At 36.9% G+C, this 19,298-nt stretch overlaps 1 protein-coding gene across 4 annotated transcripts in view; it reads right to left on the bottom strand.

The window, feature by feature from the left end:
- LOC107709836 (anion exchange protein 2-like) overlaps positions 1 to 18,863 on the bottom strand; it is a 30,028-nt gene extending 11,165 nt beyond the window's left edge. The window contains exons 1-9 of one of the 4 annotated variants that reach the window (XM_016514472.1): positions 18,634 to 18,705; positions 13,767 to 13,832; positions 9,371 to 9,529; positions 4,616 to 4,772; positions 3,581 to 3,831; positions 3,354 to 3,490; positions 3,049 to 3,260; positions 1,124 to 1,263; positions 655 to 711 (exon numbers count right to left, since the gene is read on the bottom strand). In XM_016514472.1, coding sequence (XP_016369958.1) covers positions 655 to 711; positions 1,124 to 1,263; positions 3,049 to 3,260; positions 3,354 to 3,490; positions 3,581 to 3,831; positions 4,616 to 4,772; positions 9,371 to 9,430 — 1,014 coding nt within the window. In that variant the 5' untranslated portion in view covers positions 9,431 to 9,529; positions 13,767 to 13,832; positions 18,634 to 18,705. The other 3 variants (XM_016514483.1, XM_016514463.1, XM_016514492.1) reach the window with 3 other exon arrangements.
- Positions 18,864 to 19,298: the final 435 nt, after the last annotated feature.

Below are 19,298 nucleotides of genomic sequence, written 5' to 3'. Positions count from 1 at the left end.
TGCTTTAAAAATGCAAATATGCCATTATATATATATAAGCTACACTGCCATTCAAAAAAGTTTGGGGTTGATAAGATTTCTTTTAAGTTTTTGAAATAAGTTTAAGCACATCAGTTAAAAACAGTTGTGCTGCTTAATATTTTTGTGGAAACTATGATATTTTTCCGGATCTTTGATGAATAGAAAGTTTAAAAGAACAGCATTTATTTTAAACAGAAATCTTTTGTAACATTATAATGTCTTTAACTCTCACTTTTGGTCAATTTAGTGTGTCCTTAAGTTCTAAAAGTGTTTATTTCTTTTGGAAAAAAAATCTATAATTGCCACTTGATTTGACAAGCACGTAAACTCTTATCCTTTACATTAAATGTTAAAGTCTCTTTAAGTAATGTTACAAAAATTAAAATAATGTTAGTAATGTTAACAGACCTATTCTACTCATAAATCAAAAAGTGGCATTCTATAATGACTGAACAGCTCTACACAAGTACAGTTCTACCAGCTTAGTTCTACACAGTTCTGATACTGTGACCATCCACTGCCTTCCACAAAACCACTGTTACAGATGTATTAGCAAACAAGTGGTGAGTAAAAAACCACACGCAAGCTTCAGCTGTTCCACAAAGCAATCATACCAGCTCTGTGTCACCCTACCTTCAGCTGTCGGGCCTGACGAACCCTGTAGTCCATGTAACAGGGCCATGATCTCCTCTAATAAACAACAGCAGGCTCAGTGAGCCAATGGCAGTGATACCCCAGATTGTACAGCATGCAAACTAAATCTAAATATTTTACTGTATTGTCTCATCAAGTATAAGAAAGCATTACAGCTAAAGTATGCAATTTGCTTGATACTGAAACTTCAGTAGGTTGATTTCCTGAAAACATTGTTCTTTTTGTTTGTGCATTTTGATAAGCCAAACACAGCAATATCGACTCTGCTAATCGTGCGAGTTTGGGGTGGGGCTATTTGGGAAATAATCTTATTTTTACAGTTGTGTTATTAAGGTGATACTGAAGACATAATATGCATGTTTTATTAGCTACACCAAACACCCACCCAAGCCTAGGAAATAGCTCCAAGTGGACAGGGGAAAGATAATCTAGTTAGCTGGCGTCTCACCTCATGTGGGGTTCGATCCAACTTGGTCCGGATACGACTGCTGGGCTCTTTGTGGTCCTTGCCGATGTGAACCACCTGACCTTTAGCGCTTTTCTTAACCAGGTGCCGCCGCACACCAGGGACATCTTCAAACCTGTGACCTGCAAGAAAGACAGCAAGACGATGCTGAAATACTAAACCAAGAGTTAAAAAACAACAAGCAAGTCAGAACAACACTGAATCCATTGTAACACACCAGAAGGTCTGTGAGTATCAGTAACTCAGGTGCTTACCTAACCCTGACAATACTGGCTACATTACACACAATACTCAGCATCCAAACACAGAAACACACTGAAAACTCAACTGGGCGCTCACTAGAACGTGACTCAGTTTTGTGTCTCAAAGTGATCTATTGTTCAGTCAAAATTATCTGTATTTACAGCACACACGCATACAAAAGAGACGTCAAAGGCACAGTTGTAGTGGGCAGCTCTGCACTCTTTGAGAATGTCCACATTCCTGAACCACAGCCATAGATGATTAGATGTACAGACTGAAAACATGATTTATTCTCAGAAGAATGAGAACAGAAAGGTAAATAAAGGAGTCCTTTATAAAACAAACAACAGGAAAACAAACACATTTTCCAGCACTGAAAACACGTTATTGGAATGGATTGATACAATATATATTATATATATGATGGAAAATGAAAAATCTTTGTAATTAAGAACTCAGATGGAAGATTTTTTGTCTAATTAGGAATAAATGGATAGATTATATTAAACTGGTACGCCCAGATTTTTCTTGAATTGAAACAGTTGTTTTTTAAGGCAACTTTTTGTATGAGTTGTAAGGAATAGCTTCCCATGTTCTGTTATATATATTTGCTGTTAAGAGGAAGAAAATATAATGATTATGTAACAATGTAAAATCTGTTTTCAAGATTTTACGGTAATAACAATCTCCATAGTAACATTAATGTGTATGCATGTATTTTCATTTATGTATTCATTTATTTATTTATTTATTTCTCTCTCTCTGAGAAATTATGTATGTCCTGATCTTTGTATGTATTTTCCCTCTGGAAAGGAAAAAAACACACACATTATTGATGATTTATGATCAGCTGAAATATCCAATACTCACTGAAAAACCACCAATCTCACTAATAACTAATATACTGCTGCACTATACCATAGGAGGAACTTAAATAGGTTTAATGGGTACTTGGAAAATTCTGAATTTGCTCTGTTAAACATATTAAACAGAATTCATAATTTTAAAACAAAAAATATTTAAAAGGCTATCAATTAATTAAAATGATTAATTGAAACTGAAGTGTTAACACATTCAGTAAGGGAAAGAAAGTTGCACCAATATGTGTAGATATGCATACAGTATATCACCTAACTGATAAATTAGTAAATATATTATTAATAAATATTAGGTAACATTGTATCATTGATTGTATGTTTTATTATATATAATTGATTATGTATATATTATTTTTTAGAATGTACATTCAATTTTTATTTAATTATAATGATCATCATCATTTTTAAAAAATACTATTTGTAAAAAACTGAAAAGAATGTATTAGCATATTAAAAATGATTTCTGAAGGATCATGTGACACTGAAGACTGGAGTAATGGCTGCTGAAAATTCAGCTTTGTCACCACAGCAATAAATTACATTTTAAAATATATTAAAAACAGAAAACTGTTATTTGACATTGTAATAGTATTTTACAATATTACTGTTTTTACTGTATTAAATAAATGCAACCTTGGTGAGCAAATAAGAGACTTCTTTCAAAAACATTAAACAAACCTTACCGACCACAAACTTTTGAAAGTACGATAAATGTTAAAACTCTTCACTGGTCTTACGTTGCCAAATAAATTTTTTGTCACATTTTACACAAACACACATACTCACTTTTAATGCCATCCAGGTCAACGGTGGCGAGCGTCTGTGCCTCGCTCTCGTCAGTAGGCATGTATTGGTAGTGCTCTAGTGAAGTGCCTGTCATGTTGCCCGTCCGGCGGCGCTCCTGCAGATCATAGCTGCGGCCAGAACTCAAACTTGGAAACAAACATGGTGCAGAAACTCGTCTGCCATTGGGCAGATTACGAACCCAATTTCTGCCCCTGCGGTGGTAACAGAACATAGTGAGTTTGAACACATACATGCATTTTATTCTTTCTATGCGTTTGTGTGTGTGTGTGCGCATATACACTTACGCAGTTGTTGCAACATTTTCTGGGATGCTGATACTGGTGTGAAGCGTTGAATGGGGTATGATTGGCAGCTTTCGTTGTGGTGAGGCTTTACCGTTCTTCTTTACAGTGGAGTCGGGATCATCTTCTGATACAAAAAACTGTGGGCCAACAAGAAAGAAGTTAGTAAGATCATAACAAGTAGTGTGTTAGAGTGTGTGTGCGTGTGTGTGTGTGTGTGACTCAACTACCTGTGCGTCCACCTCTGAGTCCGTTTCCGGTGTAGGTGTGGTGGTGACATTGCCCTCTTTATCCTGCTGGCTACAAGATTCTTCATCCACCTCTTCATCCTCTTCATCCTCATCTATCGGGGGAGCTGATCCCATAGATGAACTCCTCCTCCGTCCTGAGTCCTTCCGCTTTCTTCCAGGCTTTTTCCTCCGGCCCTCTGGGAGGTGTTTAGACAGAGGGTGGTGAATGTGTAGAGAGGTGTGACGGTGATCTACAAATGCCAAAAACATCAAAGACTTAGAAGAGCATCACTACAGAGCCCCTTAAGGGAAGTGGTCATGGTAAAAAAAAAATAGATAGGACAAAAAAAAAATCATATTTCAATGTGTTTGTGTTCCCCTGAGAAACTTTGCATTCTCCTACAAAACTTTTGAGATAGAAATAATATGAGGTGGGAGGGAAAACCTGCTACCACAAACATTAGCTAAGTATTTGAATGTTGAGCAGCGAGCTCACTGGCTACCGATACTGGAGAGAACCAATCAGCTGTGACATGTGATGATGATGTCATTATGAGTTAGATTTATCGGACTGCGCCATCTAGAGTTTCATGCCAGAACTTTGTATTTCAGTGCTCTATATTGCAAACAAACACAAAGTTTCTCAGGAGAACAAAATACTTTTGCAGGAAAATGCAAATGCATTGAAATATAATTTAATTTCCCCTTAAGGGCTTCGTAGCCTCACTAACTATCCATTGAGCCATTTATGATTCATTGAGCATTTACTGATTACATTTTTGCAGACCATGGAAGAAAGGCATAGAGATTTGGAATGATATGAGAAAGAGTAAACAATGACAGACTTTTCACTTTTGTTGTTTTCTTAATATTAATATAATTTTGAGAATTTTTTTTAGAAAAAAACACCATAAAACACTATAAATATCAATAAAACAGTCAAATTAATATGCATTCTCGTTTAATTTAGTCATTTATAATATGAAGAATGTTTTTAAGGCTATAGACCAAATGCATCAGTAGTAAAGCTCTCACACTCAAAGTCCTCCTCATTAAAGGTGCGGTGTTGTTCGATAGGCACGCGCTGGGGAGGTGTGAGGATCTGCTGGAAGCGCTGCACTCCCAGTGTCTTGTTCAAGTCCCCTTCATCATCATCATCACATCGCTGGGGCGGAGAATGCACTGCAACAGGCTACATGTAACCAGAGAGAAAAATATTAACTTTCATTTCTTTTCAAATAGCCTACGTAGATATCAAAGCAGATGTTATGCAAGAAAGAGAGTCTTTCAGACATGCAATCTCAGGTTCTTATTTGTACATCATAGACAAGGCGAATTAATTTATATAGCACAGTTTATACACTATGCTAATTCATAACATAAAAATTATTTGAAAATTATCATAAAATATCTATAACAGATGCATAAGAAAAATTATAAAAAGTGATTTAACATTTATTTAAAATGAATTAAACACAAATAATGAGAAAAGAATATATAAATAAGATGATTTTTGTATAAATCATAAACATGAAATCTCCCACAATAAAAGTGCCTTTTTCACTGAAAGATAATTCAAGCTACTTGTTCCATACTTATAAAATACTGTAATCATGCATGCAAAGGCACAATGAAAAACGGAAAAAAAAAAGAAAGAAAAAAAAAGGTTGTTTTGCCTGGTTAGCCCCTGCTGGTATATGCCGGAACGACTCCATCTGACTCAGAAAAGCCTCTTTCTCCAATGACAGTCATTCAAAATTAGCTGTGCATTATGACAAAATACATCTTATAAAAAATAAAATGTACTTTTATATTTTACAGTTTGCCTTCACCCAATCAGCGCTGTCATGCCATTTTCCTGCATCAGCTGATTAATCAATCACCTGGCATTTACAGCTCAGCTGATTGGCTAAAATAACATTTGGACGCAGAACTGAATGCTTATGCTGCTCATAGCAGATTTCAAATCACAAACTTCCAGGAGTCAACTCTCAATGGAATGACTGTGAATGCTCTAGGTATTACATTGTTGACCTGCTTCATAGTAAATGAATGACATATCTGTATATATTTATGGATGGTATCTCTCTCTCTACACTCATTTTCTCATTCCGTCTCTTCTCCCCCGCTGTCTGTGGTATGCTATCCTGAGGATAAACTGAGGCTTGTGGTCATGTGCTTCATTTAATTCTGTGTTTTGACAGAGGGGCCCTGCTCCAGGTAAAACTAACATGCCCACAGATACCAAACTCTGGCACGCACATGCTCAATCAAGACGCAGCATCCTGTAGCTCATTCCACCAGAGCCACAGAGAGTGAGTCAGCACTCCTACAGCCACTCACAGAGTCGCTCCAGTAGATCATGACTAAAGTCAGCCAGTGATGCTGAATGCGTCAAGGAGCCTTGTGAAGCTGTTGGACCATGGATGTCTAACTGCTTAGGCTTGTTAAGAAGCCTGGTATGATACACACATACCAAACTGCCAATAAGGTGGACCAAAAAACATAATGTGCGGTAGTGACCAGCTGCTCTTGTCAACCGTTGAGACAATCAAGACATTGAAAGGTCTTCTGACTGCAGTGTATAGCCATGGCAGCCACATGCTAGGCAGCCCTCAAGAAAAGGAAGCAGAGGATGTGATATCAAGTATAGAGCCGATTCTTTGCAGCAGGATCTAATCAGACACTTATCTACACCCCCAGCCTCTGACATCATCGGCCATATCTATAGTCACATCCTGATCCCTTACATGCATAGTCATCTTCCTATTTACAGAACTTTCACTTCTTAATTTTGAGGAATACTGAATCTGTGTTTTTTTGTTTTTTTTTGTGAGTGAGATGAATTAATGCATATTCATATTTATTTTAGAACTACAGTAACATCTTCTGATTTCTCTCAACATGGGGACAGGAGAGCTGTCAATCAATAAATTGAAAGAAAAAAAGCAACTTGCGTTACTTATTTTTAAGCTCTGTTTTTAAGTTGTGATCCAAATGTACAAGAGGGACCAAACAGATGGCAACTTTTCTGATTGGCTGTTTTTATTGTGTCGCATCACACGCTTTATGACACACAACTGCTTGTTGCAACAACCTAGTTAGGATATTGTAGACATAATTCTTATCCCATCAAGGGCACCAAGTCGGGACTGTTATTGGTGCACCCAGGTGCATGAGGCCCCTATAAACACACACACACACACACACACACACTCACATTCCACCTCCTCAAATCCATCTGTCTCTGATTTGCCTCCATTATCTACACCTGGCTCGAATATTTCTGATATAACTCAAAGCTTTGTATTCCTGAATACGGAATCCTCTACACAGGGATTAAAGTTTTTTTAGTTTTTTTCAAAGGATGAAATGTGATGCTCCTGTCACCTCACCTTCCTCCGTCCATCCACACAGTGAGCGACTCATATTAAGAAGTGTCATTGCCTCTGTGAGATCTGAGAATGATTTTAATATGGGGAACAATGCTCAGACTGAATGAGCAGAGATCCTGCAGAATTACACAATCGTTTTACCAGACAGAAAATGACTTCACAGTGAACCCGCTGATGACCTTATTTAGCTCTTTTATCTCATCACAAAAAACCCCAGATCTTCTGCATAATCTCATATTTAAAACACCATCATGTAATCAGGTATTAAAATTATGCTTCAGGATGTTCTGTTTGTTCCACCCGCTCTGAAGTAATATTTATTACAAGAGACATTTCCTGTGACAATGTCCACTTTATGTATGATATGATATAATAAACTGATATCATACCTAAACATACAGGGTGTTTCTTCACTAACAGAATGTGACCGCTTTAATAAGTAATTTTGTCTTGTTTTACATTTAAAAATATCTAAACATCCTTAAAAACAAGACCTTATTACATGCATAAGATATTAAGACCTGTTTTTCGTTTTTTGTTTGTTTGTTTTACAAAATATAACCTGAATTACCACACTGGCAAATATTTCTTTAATTTTAATACATTTTGATCATTTTAAAATTTTTTATACATTTTATTGACTATACTTCACTTATTAATGATTAAACATTATTTCTATATGTTATGTACTCATGTATATACTTGGAATTAAATAATTGTTTTTTCAATAAATGGTTTTATTAAAAATATTATTTAAAAAAACAAACTAGGTTTATGCTTAAAGGAATAGTTTACCCAAAAATGAAAATTTAGTCATCATTTACTCACCCTCATGTCGTTCCAAACCTGTATGCGATTCTTTCTCATGTTGAGCACAAAAGAAGATATTTTGAAGAATTCTGAGAAACCAAACAGTTGTTGGTCCCCATTGACTTCCATAGTAGAGAAAAAAATATTATGGAAGTCAATGGGAACCATCAACTGTTTGATTACCAGCATTCTTTCAAATATTTTCTTTTATGTTCAACATAGGAAAGAACCTCACACAGGTTTGGAACAACATGAGGGTAAGTAAATGATAACAAAATTGTCATTTTTGGGTGAACTATTCCTTTGAAAATAAAAAAACAATGGGGTAAAAAAGTTGATGTTTAGCTATTTTTAACGAAAAACAAGACAATGTGTGACTTGTTTAAGTTGAAAGACATTTAAAGTTATAACTACTGTCTGGTGCCATAACTAGATGCTTAACAATCATCTACTGTTCAAATGATTACTTAAGGTTCTATTATGTAACAATGTTATTCACACTGCAGAATCATCAATAAGAGCTTTTATCAATATAAGCTTTGTTGGCAGGAGGTTTGATTTCTTGATTGTTACCGCTGAGAGCCTCTGTTCCATTCATGAGTGTAAGAAGCAAGTCCATCAAGCCATGCATGGCTCTTTGAGGAGCAGAAAACCACCCAGATGAAGGCTAATTGAAACACTACAGTTTTCCAGGGACATATTTAAAAACCAGACACAATTTGCACAGCACGTCTTTATCACTGCTGTGTAATGTTCCTCAGAAGTAAACTGATTTCTGGGTATGGCACATTAGGTGGCTCTGTCCCCATGGTTACACAAATTGTTTTTAAATCTTATTCTGGTGACTCAGACCTCTAGATCAATGGCAATTGAGAGCAGACCAGAACTTAATGATGTTCCTAAACACATATACCACACAAACGCACACAACAATCACCCACTGCTGAAAATAAACCAAACCTGTACCCCTAACCTTAGATAACACTTTGGCAGCTATTTATGCCACTAGTTCCTCTGTGTGCCAAAGAAAACACTAAGCTGCACAACATCGGAGAGCCAATTTTCTGCAATCTACATTTGAACTCTCCTGATATCAACTGTATTTTCAGCGGATGCGTGAAAGTGTACTACCAAATATACCGCGATATACAAAACCTCACAACTACAAAACGTCTTTACATTGAGTTGTATTGACATACAACAGACCAATGTAGTTTGATTCACAAACAAATGACTCTTATGAACCGATTCTTTTTAAATAATCACAAACATAGCGCAACCAGTGTAGTCCAATTCTCAAACAGAATGACTCATATGTTCTGGTTCTTTAATAAATTACTAAAAAATACAATTAAACAGTTTGAATCAGTACAGAACACTGCCCTGTATAATTTGCAACAGGTATATTGTGTTAAAAAAGTAAACAGGGTCACTGTCTCACTCACTTTACTAATATTTTGTGTTTAATAGAAAAGCAGTGGATGAATACTGATGAAACGAACCTTAGATGTACTGTATAGGCAAAACATATTCCAGCTTAATCATCTTCATAGCCTAAAAAATTTTAAAGTTAAAGATTACTTACCAAATGCTTCGTCAAGCCTGCGGCTGAAGTGACGTCACTGGCATCCTGAGGGTCACTCATTGCTTATGGTCAGGCTTGTGTGTGATGCTGTAAAGTGCGCTGGCTTTAGCCCTTTTCTCTTTCACTCAGACTCAACTGGGAACTTTCGGGCAGCATAACCTGAGGTGACACATGGAAAAAGAAAACATCTGCTTGGTTAAAAGTTCTCCGACAGATCAATTTACAATATTTTAGAGACAACCTTTATTTTTTCCTCACTGAGCTTCTGTTTTTTTTTTTTGTAGTTTTTTGAGAAATGCAGCACTGAGAAAGCTCTCGACTTTAAAGAGACTTTAATGACCATTTGAAGCCTTTCCATTAATGGCTTTAAAGCCCCAAGTAAAGATCCATATAGTTAAATAGTAACATAAATGATACATTCTGTGAATAGCAGTAAATATATATTGCTGGAAGTCTTTCAAGGACCCAATAGATGGAACAATTTTTCTTCCATGTCATTTCACTTTATTATTATGAGAGAAAATGACCAAATAACTTGTACTCATAAAAACGATTGCAACATCACATATATGCACATTTTCAAGTTTAAAAATCAATTCTGAAGAGTAAAATAAATCACATTTCCCTAAGAGGCTTTTTTCGTGTCCTTGTAAAACCAAGGAGACTGGGGGCTGGAAGATGTGCTTTTCAATGCTACATTTTATCTTCAACTTGACGTTTGTATGCTGCATTAGAGAGACATTCAGACACTAAATCTCTCTGAGCATCAGTCAACAACAAGGTCAAAGCTCATATACAATATCACAGTAACAGCATCTCGTATAAATTAGGCACTGCACAGGAAATTCTGTAACATTTCTCAATGGAAAATACCAAAATTAGAAGCCACATCCTTATTCAAATCGATAGAGATGTAGGTGTCATATCAGTATGTGAAAGGTCACAGTATTCATTTCTTCCTATAGGCCACCAGTAAACAATTTTTAAAGGAAAAAGCATCAGTTGTTCATAATATTATACAAGGACAAGTTAACAATGAGGAATCGCAAAACCACATGGCAATTAAAAAAAGGAAAACGGAAAAGAGCATGACATGAGAATACAAACATCTCGAAAAAAGAATAATTCATACCTGTGAATGCCCAAATATGAGAACACTAAAACAGTTGCCATTGCAGTCTAAGTGTGCCTGCTCACTCAGCGTCTCTATTTCCCCTGACACTTTCTTGCAGTTTCCTGTAGCACCCTCCATTCAAAGGTTAAGTAATGTGTGTGACGTTGGTGAAGCATGCACTTGCCTAAACAGAGAACACTCTTTTCAAGGCTGAGTAGTTATAATGGCTGGAGTTCATGTGCACTGTTGCCTTTCTTATTAGGACCTAAAAGGTCTTCAAAACTTTAACAAGTCGGTTTACAAAGTTATGTTAAACTGTGATACTGTGTTATGCTAAACTGTGATGTGTTCAGAGCCACGGGTTGATGATATGACCCCAATTTTGAAGGTTCTCTATTTTCAAACTTACACTTCATATGTTAAACTTTTACTGTGAATGCTTTTGATGTACCTTTTGTTACAAGGCCTTTTGCTTTGATCCAGGGGAATCCAATCCTGGTCCTGGAGAACCAAAGTCCTGCAGTGTTTGGCTCCAACTTGTCCCAACTTGTGAAGATTCTAGTAATCCTGAAGCCCTTGATTACTTGGGTTCAGGTTCGTTTAATTGGAGTTGGAGCTGAACTCCAGGAACAGGACTGGACACCCCTGATTTAATGGCAGCAGCACTCAAGCTGCATTATCTTCACATGTTTGTGTCAGATTTGATTATCATGTTGTCCAGCATGATTTGAGAAGGATCCAAAGAGCATCTTGCACTTTAATGGAAGTAAATCTGAACTTTTATACAAAGGGGTTCACACGGCCAGTGTCATATATTTGTACAATCTTAAATATTTCACAACATTTCTTTGCTTTAAATTTTTTTATTATTATTCTAAATTCAAAATCAGAAAACATTTGCTTTATTTGGAGATTTAAAAGTTTCCTCATATTTCAAACTAATCTATTTGTTTTACAGGTGCATCTCAAAAAATTAGAATATCGTGAAAAAGTTCTTTTTTTTTGTAACTTATTTCAAAAAGTGAAACTTTCAAATATTCTACATTCAAAAAAAAAAAAAAGGATTTGCAAAACAGAAAAACTCAAGTTCTTTAAAAAAAAATTCATTTATGCACTCAATACTTGGCCGGGGCTCCTTAAGCACAAATGACAGCATCAGTGAGGTGTGGCATGGAAGCGATCAGCCTGTGGCACTGCTGAGGCACTACTGAAGCCCAGGTTTCTTTAATAGCGGCCTTCAGCTCATCTGTATTGTTGGATTTCCAAATGAAATGCAAAATTTACTTTTATCTGAAAAGAGGACTTTGGACCACTGAGGAACAGTCCAGTTCTTTTTCTCTTTAGCCCAGGTAAGATGCTTCTAACGTTGTTTCTGTTTCAGAAGTGGCTTTGTAACTGTTTTCCTGAAGACGTCTGAGCGTGGTGACTCCTTGTGAAACTCTCCCAAGTGTTTGAATCGGCTTTGCTTGACAGTATTCTCAAGCTTGCGGTCATCCCTGTTGCTTGTGCACCCTTTCCTACCCAATTTATTACTTCCAGTCAACTTTGCATTTAATATGCTTTGATACAGCACTCTGTGAACAGTCACCCCTTTCAGTAATGACCTTCTGTGACTTACCCTCTTTGTGGAGGGTGTCTATGATTGTCTTCTGGACCATTGCCAAGTCAGCAGTCTTCCCCATTATTGTGGTTTCAAAGAACAAGAGATACCCGGAATTTATACTGTAGGGATGGTCATTTAATGAAACTCAAATGTAGCCTAAATACTCTAATATTTTGAGATACTGGATTTTTTACTTTCATGAGCTGTAAGCTCTAATCATCAAAATTAAAACAAAAAAAACTTTTGAAATGTTTTAATGTACATGTAATGAATCTAGAATATATGAAAGTTTCACTTTTTGAAATAAGTTACAAAAAGTAATTTTTTAACGATACTCTAATTTTTTGAGATGCACCTGTATGTTTGTCAAACTCTTGAAATTTTATTTTTATTTCAGATTTTCAGTGCATCCTCAGACTTTTGGGTCCCACTGTGTGTCTGTACACTAAAGGTGACTGAGGACAGTGATTCAGCAGAGATGTTCCCCAGAGACTATGAGCATCCACACACTGTGAGCATTACGCTTTGCTGCTGCCATGTGAACACTAAATTCAGAACCATGTGATATAAATAATAGTTTCTAACAAAAAACATGCAATATTGCCGTTTCTTTACAGCATGCAATCACAGCACATTGGCTGTTGCTATGTTATCAGTGCTATTTGCCTGTCTGGTGACAGTAGATGGTCAGAAATAGAAAAAAAAATGTCAGAGCCATGTCGATAAACATGCAACTCAACATTGTATTGCTTTGTATTTAGTGCTAAATTTAGATAAATGTACATTTTTATGCATATTTATGCATTTGGTAAAGTGACTTGCAATGCATTCAAGTTACTATAACTATATATTTTATCAGTCCATGCATTCCCTAGGAATCAAACCAACAATCTTGACGGTTCCTAGCACCATGCTCTACTGTTTGAACTATAGGAACTCTAAATAGAACAAGTTTGTTAGAAAATGAGTAAAACCTTCAGTATCCCAGTCCATTAGAAGAATCACTGAGTCATCCAATGCTCTTAATCTGGGCCAAAGTCATTGTTACTCTGATACCAAGCGTAACTCTAGACCCCTCATCATCACTGGGCTGGATATACAAAGGATGAAAGAGAGAAAGAACCACATTCCTGACAATCACAGTCCAGTGACAACAAAGAATGAGCAAAAAACATGATTACGATTCGTTCAAGCATCTTTCTAAGCGTATAATTCCTCTCTCCCTGAAGAATTCCAACAGGAAACACTTCGTAAGACAGGAAGGGCTGCAGTTTCATTTTCAGCAAAATACAACTCCAAACACTTTATATGCCTGTTTTTCTACCACAAAAATATGAACATACCCTTCCTATATAACAAGCACCAGAAAACCAAAGATATCAAACCTAAAACGTACTTTTTTCTCTGAAACCTATATTTCAAAGAACGGATGTGTTTTTAGTTTATACCATATAAGTCAGAGGTCACCAAAATGGTTCAGTTACCATAATTCCTTAAAAAATAATCTTTCGTTTTCCACACAAGAAACTAAGTCATACAAGTTTGGAATGACATGAGGGTGAGTAAATGATGACAGAATTTCCAATTTTGGGTGAACTGTCCCTTTAACTAGACCTTGTTACAGAGAAGAAAAGCACATGCTTTGCTTCTAACAGAGAAACACAGCGAGAGAGACTTACCTCAGAATGCTCACTGCAGGGAGGCTACAGCTACAGCAGTCATTGTAGTGTGATGGCAAAGACCCACTGAAGCCAAACAGCCACCGAAAGGCAGAAAAAGAAAGAGACACAGAGAGGTAGGAGGGACAGGAGGTGAAAAAAGGCAGTGATTGGAGAACAGAAAAGCTGTTCTGGAAGTTGAAGCGCACTACCCTTTTACCCTAACCTCTCTCTGTCTCAGTCTCTCTCTCTATCTGTCACACACACATGCTTTTCACTTCCAACCTTGAGGCACCCACTGAGAGCTGTCCCTCCCCCCTCGATTAAGTTTCCTCCTTTAGCCCTCTGACAAACATGTGACCAAAGGGACATGACTCAACAATACAGCTCTGTGGCATTAACTCCAGGAATCATTTGAAAAAGACTGAGATACACACATCCTAGGGCTCTGTTTGGCACCTACGGACATACTTCATGTGTCCATGTATGCTTTTATTAAAGATTGTGCAAAAGTGATAGCTTTGACATGTATATGCGTGAAATTAACACTCTGAATGAATGGTCTGGGATCAGTATGACAAACGCATTTGATAGCATTTGATGCAAAATGTTGACTACCACAAAATTTATTGTGAATTTATTTATTTTTACAGAAAACATGTATTTAAGAAAAAAACTTACTAACTGTATAGCATTATATCCAACTTCACAGCCTTGTTGCCATGGCAATGAAACAACAAACTCTAAAATGACTGTAAAGGCCTGTTCACACCAGGAATGGTAACTATAAATATAACTATATTAGCGTCCACACCAGCGGACGATATTGTCTGTTTGTTCTAAGTGCACACTCGTCTGCTGCTTTAAATTCTCGAGCTCATTATAGCAGGATTTATTCTAATTGGGTGTCAGCTGGAAATAATCGTTCTGAAAGTGATTCTAACGATATCGTTTCTCTGCGTCTTTATCATTATAGCTGTGCTGTGGACTCTGCTATTCTTTAATCCTAAGAACAATTTTTAGAACTATATTTTTATCGTTATCTTTATAGTTATCGTCCTTGGTGTGAACAGGCCTTTAAAGGGGTTATATGACGTTGCTAAAAATAACATTATGTTGTGTATTTGGTGTAATGCAATGTGTTTATGCGGTTTAAGGTTCAAAAAACACATTATTTTCCACATACTGTACATTATTGTTGCTCCTCTATGCCCCGCCTTTCAATTTTTACAAAGCTTATCGTTCTGAAAAGCGAAGTGTGCTCTGATTGGCCAGCTATCCAGTGCGTTGTGATTGGCTGAATACCTCAAGCGTGTGACGGAAATGTTGGCAACCACATGTGATGACCCGGGGCTGGACTCCACTTCGTCCACAGTGAAAGCCAATCCGGCGATCCACAGCGCGAAATTTATGTATTTCCTCAGCGACCAGCACGGATCAGCTCCAGGCATGACGAAGCGGATATCGTCCTCTTTTGGAAGGCCAACCAAAGTAGTTTTGCTTTCACAACGAAACATACAGCGTCTCCACGACATGGCGGCTGCGGCAACAACAATACTACAACAAGAATAAAAGTTACGCCTTCTTTCTTTGCGTGAACATTTGACAGGTGTTATGCAAATCTTCCCACACCGTGACGTAGACATGTGGGGGCGTGTTTAAACTAGGCGTTTTAGGAGGGCGTGGATAAGTCTTAACTTCTATAAAGAATATCTCTTTGGGTTTGAGACTTTAGTCTTTGCAACTTTAGGGATCTTATCTATTCACGAACAGCTTGTAACACTCCAAAGAGAAAGGAAAATTTGAAATGACATCATATGAGCCCTTTAAGGCTAATTTAAACAGCTTTACAGCTTAAATACACAAGTTTTAACACAAGAATTAATGTACGTCCATTTATAAAATTACAGGCTTCACATTTCTGCTTTTAAATCCTCCATAAATTGGCCCCATTAACTTCCTTTATAAGTGCCTCATAGTAAAGGCCCGTTCACACCAAAGACCATAACTATAAAGATAACGATAAAGATATAGTTCTAAAAATCATTCTCAATATTTAAGAATAGCAGAGTCCACACTACAGCTATAATGATAAAGGCACAGAGAAACAATATCATTGGAATCACTTTCAGAACAATTTTTTCCAGTTGACGAACGATAAAAACATTGACACCCAATCAGAATCAATCCTGCTATATAACGAGCTCAAGAATTTAAAGCGGCAAACCAACGTGCGCTTTGAATAAACAGACCATATCGTCCGCTGGTGTGGATGCTAATATCTTTATCTTTATATTTATCGTTATCGTTCTTGGTGTGGACGGGGCTTAACTCTGGATTTTATTATTATTTTTTTTTATTTTTTTCATTTAAAAAAAAAATGGGGGACAAGTCTAAATTATTTATTTTTTTGTGATCGTCAACATTATGCCACAGATGCTGTTAATTGAGCATTACTGTTGCTATTGTATTGAGCCCGAAATATTACTTTGTTTTATTTATTATTATGCAAAATTGACAGTTAAATTGTGAAACAATAAAACAGAGAGGCTCAATAGTCTTACTAGCCAAAACAATGTTTTCAAGCAATTAAATTTGCATGCTTGCTCTATCAGTGGAGATACGCTTTATCCAGCTTATGACCTCAATGGCCACTGGACGTTTTATGTCTCGGTGACAAACTACAGCACAACAGTTTGTGTTTAACTGATAATATGTCCAGCATTGTTCTAGGAAATTTGCCTCATATCTTTTTTGTTTCCCGAGGATATAGTCTTAATTGCAAAATGACGTCTTCATAATGCATTTAACAGAAAAACGTAATCCTTGTCCTGAACATTATGATATAATGGATCACCACGATCCTGCGATGACGTGAATTCACGGCTGAATTGTTGCACACCATGCAATCCAGCCACCAGCAATGAAATAGTACTGTTTTAATTCCACATTACAAGGATGCTATTATAACAGTAAATTATAACTGAACACTGTCATTTCGTTTGACCTATGCAGATTTTCTTTTTATAAATACACCCTGATGATTTCAGCAATCATGCCTCGTTACATGGCAGTCAAGGGTTTGGCCGCAAGCTGATTCTGTGTCTGTTTTCTGATTATGGTACTTGTGGAAGACATGGCCCAGCAAAAACCTTTGATAAATCAAAGCAATATACTTGAAAACACAGTTATTTATGTGCAAGTGTTATGTGGATTAGATTAATCTGTAGAAAAGATCTAATGTTTATATCCAATTGCATTGTGAAATTAATAATGAAATATTTCACAATGGGTGGTCGAATAAAAACTGAAACTGTAAATTGGAAATATGACATAAGGGGACAAGCAACCGGTGGGTTAATTATGGATTGTTGCTTTGGGGATAAGCTCCAGCAGCTGTGGTGGGAGCAGTCGAAGGAAGGGGCGCGGGGCGCAGGGTGCTGGGTTATTTTTACAGCGACAAATATTTGTTGTTAAGGTCTTCATTTACAAATGGAGATGTCTCGAAAACAAGCCTGCCAATTCCCCATCCAGCCACCATCCAGAACGGCAAACGAAAAAAAATCAATGACCTGGAAACACAGAGCCATTCATAATGTCTATTTAGTAAGCCAACCTAATAATAAACCAAGAGAAACAATGTGTACATTGACCATGTTTACATACACATCATTTTCCAATTACGATCCATATTCTACTTGAGACTTTCTCCACATTTATGTAATTGCATATTTGGAAAAACTAAGAACCTTTTCTTGATAATGTCCTCTGCTAACTATTGCAACATTGAACGGTACTGTATAAACCTTAAAATTTAAACATAGCTTGGACCTATGGTAGAGTTCAGTCTCATATAGTGATTCTTATACTACTTAAAAAAGAAAAAGAAAAGAAATCACCATGGAAACGATAGTTCTGCTAACATATCTCAGGCTACAACAGAAAAGGTAACTTACAATTCAACTTTGGTAGCTTGCAATTAACCACGTCTGTCGTCTAATAAATAAATAAATACGTTTTTAATTAAAACACACTGACAGAAATAATGCTTAAAATCCTTTAAGGAGATCTCGTTAAAATTTAAATAGGGTTTAGAATAACAATAACCCTTGTTGCCATGGTATTGTGGTGGGTATTGTGGCGGAATGATGACCATTGAGATTTGAGACAAGCTGCACTCTTTTTTACTACAGTCTATCACACAGATCTCTGCTGTTCGTTCTCGTACTGATTACTTATTTGTCTAGTACAGTTAACAAATGTCAGTGTCTCATTTACCGTCAAATGCATTTGCAGAATGCGTTCAGATCACACACCGACTCAACGCACGTGTCTGTCGAGCAAATGAACTCGCTTCATGTCATCTTGTCCCAAACGCTCAGGAAAACGTGGACATGCGGCATGCAGGTGTTTGTATCCATGACACCCCATCTACACTGCAAGCGACACGACAAAACTACGAAGCGAGACATTATTGCCAATAAAAAAGAGAGAAAGAAATCAACACTGCGTTATTTACAACTGACATCCCGCAGCTCGTTAGCAGCGTCGCTGCCGCCAGCAGTCAGTGTTGACTGTCTGGGTGTGTTAAAAAAAACATGATGACATTCATGAGGCGAACATCAGAGCTCAAATGATCACCGACCTCATCAACTGCCTGGACTTCATCTAGGCTACATGTTAAATGTTCAATAAGCTCCAAAAAATACAGCATGAGCTGCACGCTCCGTCAGCCTCAGTCAAATATTGACCATGACTAGAATTCACAAGTTAATGAAACGACCGGTTAAAAACACATCTGAAGGTTGAGCATCAACCACCCTAGAATAATACATTAATAAAAAGTAAAAATACATACAAATTTTAGCTATGAAATTACCATACTCACAGTAGAAGGGAGTTTCAGTAAATGACTATTCCAGTGGTGCACAGCAAGTCCCACCAGACAGGGTGGGGGGAACTCACCTGTCATGCAAGAGGTGTCCAGTTTTCCAAATGCTAAATGTTTGTGTTAACAAAAAGATGATCGAGTCGCTCTGTCAAGTATTAGGAGTGAAAAACGTCAGTCAGATGGCGAAGGAGGTCTCTTCTGGAAACCTTTGCATGCCCTCTCATGAAGAATCAGTCAACTTTTTGTAAAGGGCACGCACTCAAGACCCACTTTATATACAACAAGTGGTGCATGGTGTGTGCGTGATTAATTGGTCAGCTTTTAAATCCCTGGGGAAGAAGTGCAAAACCTAGGCTAGCAGTCACATTACAAATGCACAGCACGAATATTAACCCACAAATGAACACTCCACTGTGTTCATCACTGTGTTTATCTAATATTCTTGACACTTGTTTTTGATGTAGATGTAAAATGAGTTTGTGATATTATTCTAGTGGATCTTGAAGGGAGATTTCACCTAAAAATTAAATTGCATTTCAGGCTTATATGACTCCACAGATTTGACATGAAGGTGTAAATTTTTGGGTGAACTATCCCTTTAATGTTAATATTTGAGAAAACAATACATTTACATATGTGACCCTGGACCACAAAACCAGTGC

Source organism: Sinocyclocheilus rhinocerous, unplaced genomic scaffold, assembly GCF_001515625.1.
Source record: "Sinocyclocheilus rhinocerous isolate Xijiao unplaced genomic scaffold, SAMN03320098_v1.1 scaffold3600, whole genome shotgun sequence".
Classification (NCBI taxonomy): Eukaryota; Metazoa; Chordata; class Actinopteri; order Cypriniformes; family Cyprinidae; genus Sinocyclocheilus; species Sinocyclocheilus rhinocerous.
This window is presented reverse-complemented; position numbering and strand designations above follow the sequence as displayed.